Source organism: Pocillopora verrucosa, chromosome 14, assembly GCF_036669915.1.
Source record: "Pocillopora verrucosa isolate sample1 chromosome 14, ASM3666991v2, whole genome shotgun sequence".
Taxonomy (NCBI): domain Eukaryota; kingdom Metazoa; phylum Cnidaria; class Anthozoa; order Scleractinia; family Pocilloporidae; genus Pocillopora; species Pocillopora verrucosa.
In genome coordinates, this window is record NC_089325.1 from 8,456,030 (window position 1) to 8,462,358 (window position 6,329).

The 6,329-nt window shown below is 37.5% G+C and overlaps 2 protein-coding genes across 3 annotated transcripts in view; one reads left to right on the top strand and one right to left on the bottom strand.

Moving 5' to 3' along the window:
• The first annotated feature begins 103 nt into the window (after nucleotides 1-103).
• On the top strand, nucleotides 104-4,079 carry LOC131776548 (uncharacterized). 2 transcript variants are annotated; one of them, XM_066161429.1, is made up of 4 exons: nucleotides 104-981; nucleotides 1,054-1,311; nucleotides 1,419-1,747; nucleotides 2,430-4,079. In XM_066161429.1, the coding sequence occupies exons 2-4, from the start codon at nucleotides 1,287-1,289 to the stop codon at nucleotides 3,594-3,596; spliced, it is 1,521 nt and encodes a 506-aa protein (XP_066017526.1). In that variant the 5' UTR covers nucleotides 104-981; nucleotides 1,054-1,286; the 3' UTR covers nucleotides 3,597-4,079. The 2 variants fall into 2 exon arrangements, with proteins under 2 accessions (XP_066017526.1, XP_058948733.2); XM_059092750.2 differs by having other exon boundaries at nucleotides 1,202-1,311.
• Nucleotides 3,736-6,329, bottom strand: part of LOC131776547 (telomeric repeat-binding factor 2-interacting protein 1-like) — a 4,978-nt gene continuing 2,384 nt past the window's right edge. The window contains exons 8-11 of the mRNA XM_059092749.2: nucleotides 5,949-6,143; nucleotides 5,111-5,574; nucleotides 4,615-4,711; nucleotides 3,736-4,307 (exon numbers count right to left, since the gene is read on the bottom strand). Of these exons, the coding sequence (XP_058948732.2) occupies nucleotides 4,174-4,307; nucleotides 4,615-4,711; nucleotides 5,111-5,574; nucleotides 5,949-6,143 (890 nt within the window). The 3' untranslated portion in view covers nucleotides 3,736-4,173. The remainder of the gene's footprint in view (nucleotides 4,308-4,614; nucleotides 4,712-5,110; nucleotides 5,575-5,948; nucleotides 6,144-6,329) is intronic.

Here is a 6,329-nt window from a genome sequence, read left to right on the forward strand (position 1 = left end):
TGACTTGTTTTGTTATTTTCCAACAGAATCCTGGATTTGACTTCAGCAAAGCTAATATAACAGGAAACTATTCTGGTGGAGGTCCAAAGTTTCCAAGCTGAGAGAAAACTTAACTGTATTGAAACATACAATGAGAGTTGAAAAGAAAAGAGACTTAATGAATGAAGGACTAGGTCTTAATCAAACACAACAAGATAATGTGTTTTTATTAACTGAGTTGATTCTTTAACCTGGCTCCCGTAAACAGGTTCTAAGCTACTGTTTCGAGCATTGGCCCTTTGTCTTTTGCTCTGATGAAGGGCTAACAATACAAACATGAACTATAGAAACTCTTTTGAGCGGTCAATTTACATTATCAACTTAGTTGATAAAACCAAATGATCTTGTTATACTTCCCCACTGACGCAGCATCACAGTTTCTCTAAAAAATTACCCCCTTTACTCATTAATTAGAGATAGATGCAGATGGGCACCTGGTTGCATGCCAGCAAAAGACTGGAAGCAATGTGTCACTTAATGTTAAAAAGAAATTGTTAACCATACTCCTTTACTGGTTTCTTACTTAGGGCCAAAATGCTGTCTTTTCACAATGAAAAGGAAGCCTGCAGAAGAATCTAGTAAACAAACTACAAAACAAACAAGGGATTGAAATCATAGCTTCCCTTGTCAACTACGTTGGTTTGCTAACTTTATGTTGTCTTCAAACACTGTAGAGAGATGTTCATGAAGACTTACTGAAAGTGAATGAAACTATTAAAATAAACTTTTTATTTTTCATTTTGACATAAATTTTATTTTCCCCATTTAACTTCCCTTTTCTTTTTTTTCGGCCAATCCCAATTGTCCTATTTCTCTCTATCTCATCTTTACTTCCTTTTCCCTTACTTTCCTTTTCCTTTCCTCCTTAGTTATTGATATTCCATTGAACAGTGTGACATTGAATGCAAATGCTGTAGTGGGAAATCACATAGGAAACTATAGGTAAGATAAGGTTGAGGGGGTTGAAACTGGTGCCAAACTCATTCGTTAAGTCTTGTTTCGTCTCGATCCTAGAAGAAAGACACTGGGAGCTAAAATGGACTTTAGATTATAGTGACGTATCAGCAATGTGCGATCACGCGAATCTAGTATTTTTGACCAATCACGATGCGATGACATCATCTTTAAATTTATGTAAATTTCGCTTTACTTTGCGGCTTAGCGGTGTGTAAACATGGTGTCGAACAACCCGGTATGCGACAAAGATGTAAAACGACCTTGAATGAGATGTAAACATCAAGTGTAGGATGTGGAGATTTATCTATAGAAAAGGTTAGTATCTATCTCAAATTAGTCTTTGGTGAAATTTTGAAGTGTTCAAAGCCAAAACATCAGAAAACGATCGCCGAGCTCATATTCACACATTGTTCCTCTTTCAGTGAATGGCCGTCCCGGCAATTCATCTCTTCGTCTTGGGCAGATTCAAGCTGCTGAGAAGAATGAAGATAAGAATAGCTCATACCCTGAAGAAAAAGATAAAGGACTTCAAAAGTCTCTAAGGTATCATGGCAAAGCATTACTGGTAACAGAGGCCAGAAAATGGGGAGAACAAGAGACCGAAACTTTGAAGTCTGGCTTCGACCTCGTGCGATGTATTTTGCACAACATTCAGAACGCCCAGGAAAATCGAACCCTAAGTTTCTCGAATTGTTTTGCCAGAGGAAAGGAAGATGAAAATTCTAAGGCATTCCATGGGGAATTGGGATCGGTAAGTGAAACTGAAAGTGCTAAATTTAATTATGATTTTCACGATTTGTACATGTAGCCTTACCTAGTCTATATGGTCTCTTAAAAAAATATCTTTTAAGCCAAGTAAATTTGGCGGAAAAACTCTCTTTACTTTACTCATTTTACGTGAACCGCTAAGCCTAATAGTGAGGTAACTTTCAAAGAATAGAAATCCGTCTCTTGATCAACTCTTTATCACCTTTAATGTGATCTTATACTGTGGATAAATTTGTTACAAATACAGCCATGTTGCTTGTGCATGAACAGGCGTCAATCGGGAAGAATTCGACCGACCGTGAAATGTGGTTGCATCAGCACAATGTATTGTTCTTCCTATACTTTCTACAACCCTAAAGCATTCCAAACAAATCGTTTTTGTTTCTCCTCTCCCCAGCAATTCTTTTATTGCTCAAAAGACCAAACGGGTTAAAATAGGCCTACTCCTGATAAGCACAATGAGCTGTGATTGCTAAAAGAGCTCAACAAATCTTGTGAATAAAATTGTAACAGGGACACAAGAGGCCTAATGTGTTCAAAGGGTTGATAATGGTTGGCAGATTACCATAAAGCAGTAGAAAAACCCTGTTGTGTCAAATTGAAGGACAGGCCATCAATTTTGTTGAAATTCACATTAACTAATTTCTCTTAATTTTTTCTGACAGTGGTGTTCAGGGGTGCTTGCCCTTTCCAGCCTTCTAGCTTGCCGCAGGTTCTTTACAGATGAAAAGTCTCTATGGAATGTTAATATCAAAAAAATTCCCTCTCATGTGTTGTCAAAGATTTTGCCAGAGAGCAGATTCCATACTACTCTTGGAGTGTTGCCTTTGGCTGGAAGCTCTCAAGTCCACAATGTGGGAAATGCTATGACATCAGACCCTCTAGATCAAGCTATTGCTACATTCCAGGCTTCTTTCAGTGAATGCACAGCAGCCACCCAAAATAAGCTCGGCATAAAGTTTGCATCACTAAAGCAGCACCAAAAGGCATTTCTCCTTTTCATGCAAGCCAGTGACCGAGGGCACCGTATGGCACAATTTAACCTGGGTTTGTGTTATGAGAATGGCAAAGGAGTGGAAAAAGATTTGGCTAAAGCAGTAGAGTGTTATGAAAATGCTGCAGCTCAGGGCCAGGCAGGAGCCATGTATAATCTTGCTATTCTTTACATGCAGGGAGATGGGGGCCTCTTGAAAGATCCTCAACACTCAATTGAGCTTCTCAAAGAAGCTGCAAAACATGGTCTGTGCAAGGCACAGTCATTTCTAGGATTGTACTATGCTGATGAATCTTCCGGCCATTGTGATTATGAAAAGGCAGTTCCTTATCTTAAAATGGCAGCAGCTAAAAATGATTCATCAGCAGAGTATAATCTTGGAATATGCTATGAGCGGGGTCTTGGTGTTGAGAGAGACATGTCCAAAGCTGGAATATTTTACAAGTCTGCAGCTGAGCATGGACATACTGGAGCCCAGTACAATGTAGGAGTGTTCTTTGAGCATGGCCTTGGTGGCTTTGTGGTTGATAAGAGGGAAGCTGCTCGATTTTACCGCATGGCAGCAGAGGCAGGAGATGAAGATGCTCTCCATAATCTTGTACTCCTTAGAAAGTCAGTGGAGACAGAAAACCTGGCAAAACAGTCAGTAAAGCCTCAAACCCTGGTGTTCTCTTTGCTTAAGGAAATGGTCAAGCCAAGTGGAATGAGTGGTCATGTGACACAGGAGAATCAAGGTATACCTCGCTGTGCATCCAGTCCTGGCATTCTGGATCAGCCTGACATTGAGCAGCAAAGTACTCCTTCAAGTACATCTTCAAATGCATTGCTGGCATTTTAACACAAAGGAAATTTAGGTCAACATCAAATTTCACAGGTGCCTTTCCGATAGAACGGTATGCTCTATCTCCACCCAATAATCACTTATGACAGAAACCTCACTGAATGTGACTCTCAATAATTACCTTAATACCTGTATCTTGAAGGTAGTGACAGTTTTTATTAATTATTAGAAGTAGTTGTGAAACATTGGAGATATTCAGTTACAAAGTATATGTGCCGGTAGTATCTGGTCAGGTGTAACACTCTTGTAAATAGGTTTTCTTTATTTGGAAAATTTAAGACTCTCTCTTTTGATACAACTTTCATAATTTTGTTGTATATAGTATTTACCTGAAGGTATTTAGGAAAAAATAGTTTATTAACTAAAAGTTAACTCAAAGTTCCTAAATTTAATACACTTCTCATTAAAATAGAGGAGGAATAACTGTAAATTTCTAGTAAGGATTTCAAAAGGAGTATTAACAATAAAAGTGCTACATGATGTTGGGACCTTACTTCATAATTGTTCATTTTCCAGATATAAACTGTTGTATTTTTACTAGGGCATCTAAGAAAGATTTTTCGCAGAAAACTTTTTAGCTGGTGCCCTCCATGAAGTTCATCCTGTCTACAACAGCCTGTAACCCTCTCTTCTTAGCAAGACTGGTAATACCTGTCTTGTCTTTACTCAGCAATATCTTATCCTCTTGGGGCGTCCATTGTTCTTTACCTAAGGAAGGAAGTAATACATTTAGAACAGAAACAACTAGTGCAAGCAAACAAAAATGTGGAACCAAACCAAATTCTGAAACAAAGATTCACAAAATACAATTACTCCCTTAAAAAAGTGCTATGTAATATTGTGGCAGGCACAAATTAGCAAGGTGCCACTTATTCAAAGAGTGGATAACCATTACAAATACATAAATTGCCATCCAGTGGATAAGTGTTGACTAAATGCTTTCTACTGAATAGCTATGTATCGAGTGGATAGCAACATCTACCCTTTAGAGTATCAAGTTCAGAACTGTACATACCCTCCTTAAGATAATTTTCAGCATCACCAAAATCTCCAGAGCTGACGAGCAAAGTGTGGATGATCTGAGGAACTGTCATGTTCTTGGACTGCATTTTCTGCAAGTTCAAAACAGCCTTCATTTAAGGTTGCTCAAAATGGTTTTGTTCCTTTTAATGCCAATTACTTGATGGAACAATGATACCAATATTTCACTTTGTTTCATTTTAACCAGTAATTTTAGTGTTCCTGCAACTGAAAAAATTAGTTTGAAGATGCAATTTTTACTTAAACATTGCAATCAATAGATCAAGGGTTATTCTTCTACTAAAGTTATAAAAATAAGAAGTGTTCCAGAGTGCAAGTGTACAGGTGAGCTCACAGCCACCCTTACTTTTTCAGCAATTCAAGGTGGATCTGAACCTTTGCTACAGATATTTCTAACAGGGATGCTTTGATAAACTAGCTTAAAACAAGTTGTCATCAGGTTGTCCATGCTAAGTACAAACATTATGAACCTCAAAGTTGCTTCTCATCTGTTGATAGAAATGTAAATGTGCTTCCATCTCTTTTGCCTCCTTTCCCCTAGAGCCATTTTCATGATCAGGTGGAAACTCGGTTGCCATCTTGCTTCGCTTTGCCAAAGGCCTCTTCTCATCCTCATCATCAGAAGGGCCTTTTCTCGCTGAAGGGCTCTTTCTAAAAATAACTTCTCCATCGAAGTCACTCATTTTGTCCTTTTTGCCACTTAACTTTTTTCTCCTCCTTGTCACAACACTTGAATCAGTATCTTGGCTTGAGGAGACTTCCTTTTCTTCAGTTTTATTTTCATCTTCAGAAGATTCCCAAACATGATTAACACAAGGTCTTTGCTTGCTTTTGTAAGCTATTAGAAGAAGGTTGTCATCAAACTGTTTATCATAATCCACATCTTCACCAGCACTGCTTACCTCAGCTGTACTTTCAACATCTGGAAAGTTTTCTAACAAAACAGGACAAAACTTATCATGAAATAAACTGAATACATTTTAAAATCCCATGTTAAAATTTTATTCCAACAAAGAGAATGAACTTTGTCCTCTCAATGTATTTTTCCAGTGACAACTACAAGAATACACTTCAACAATAAGTTTTGCTATATGAGGCTTGGTGACAAAGTATGTTGTATGAAAGGTTGAGGTGCAAGAAATTGTACTAACTGTAAGATACAAGCAAAATTATTTCTAACATTATTGTCATTATCTTATTTTCAATAAAGCTTCAAAATTTTCAATTGATTCAAATAAGTCAGACCTCAAGCCATACACACACTCTACATAACATTATTATTAGCAAGAGAAGATCATTGAGGACTACCTGTAGTTACAGCATTTTTTGCTTCACTATCTGTTTCGTCAGTATCCTCATGTGATGTGTCAACTTTCTCTTCCCCATTTCCATCTGTCTTTTCATCTCCTTCCTCATTTTCTTTATCTTCCTTTACTATTCCTTCATCTTTTTCATTTTCTTCTTTCATCCTTGCAGCCTGAGCCCTAGTTATCCTTGCATCCCCTGAAAATTGAAAACATACAACAATGAGATAAAACCAGCAGCATGTAAACCAATCAGATTTCTGAGGCATTTTCATTGCTAAGTAGATTGGTATCAAATTATAAGTCTTGTCATTCCCCACTTTCCAAAAATGAATGTTTTTCAGCGTTTCAATGCAATTTTTTATTGAATATCTGACACCAAATT

Excerpts from the sequence above, each read along its gene's own strand:
- LOC131776548 (XM_066161429.1), top strand. The coding sequence starts at position 1,287 with ATGTGGAGATTTATCTATAGAAAAG. Across the intron at positions 1,312-1,418 it reads GAGATTTATCTATAGAAAAG|TGAATGGCCGTCCCGGCAAT; the intron begins GTTAGTATCTAT and ends TTCCTCTTTCAG. Across the intron at positions 1,748-2,429 it reads TCCATGGGGAATTGGGATCG|TGGTGTTCAGGGGTGCTTGC; the intron begins GTAAGTGAAACT and ends TTTTTCTGACAG.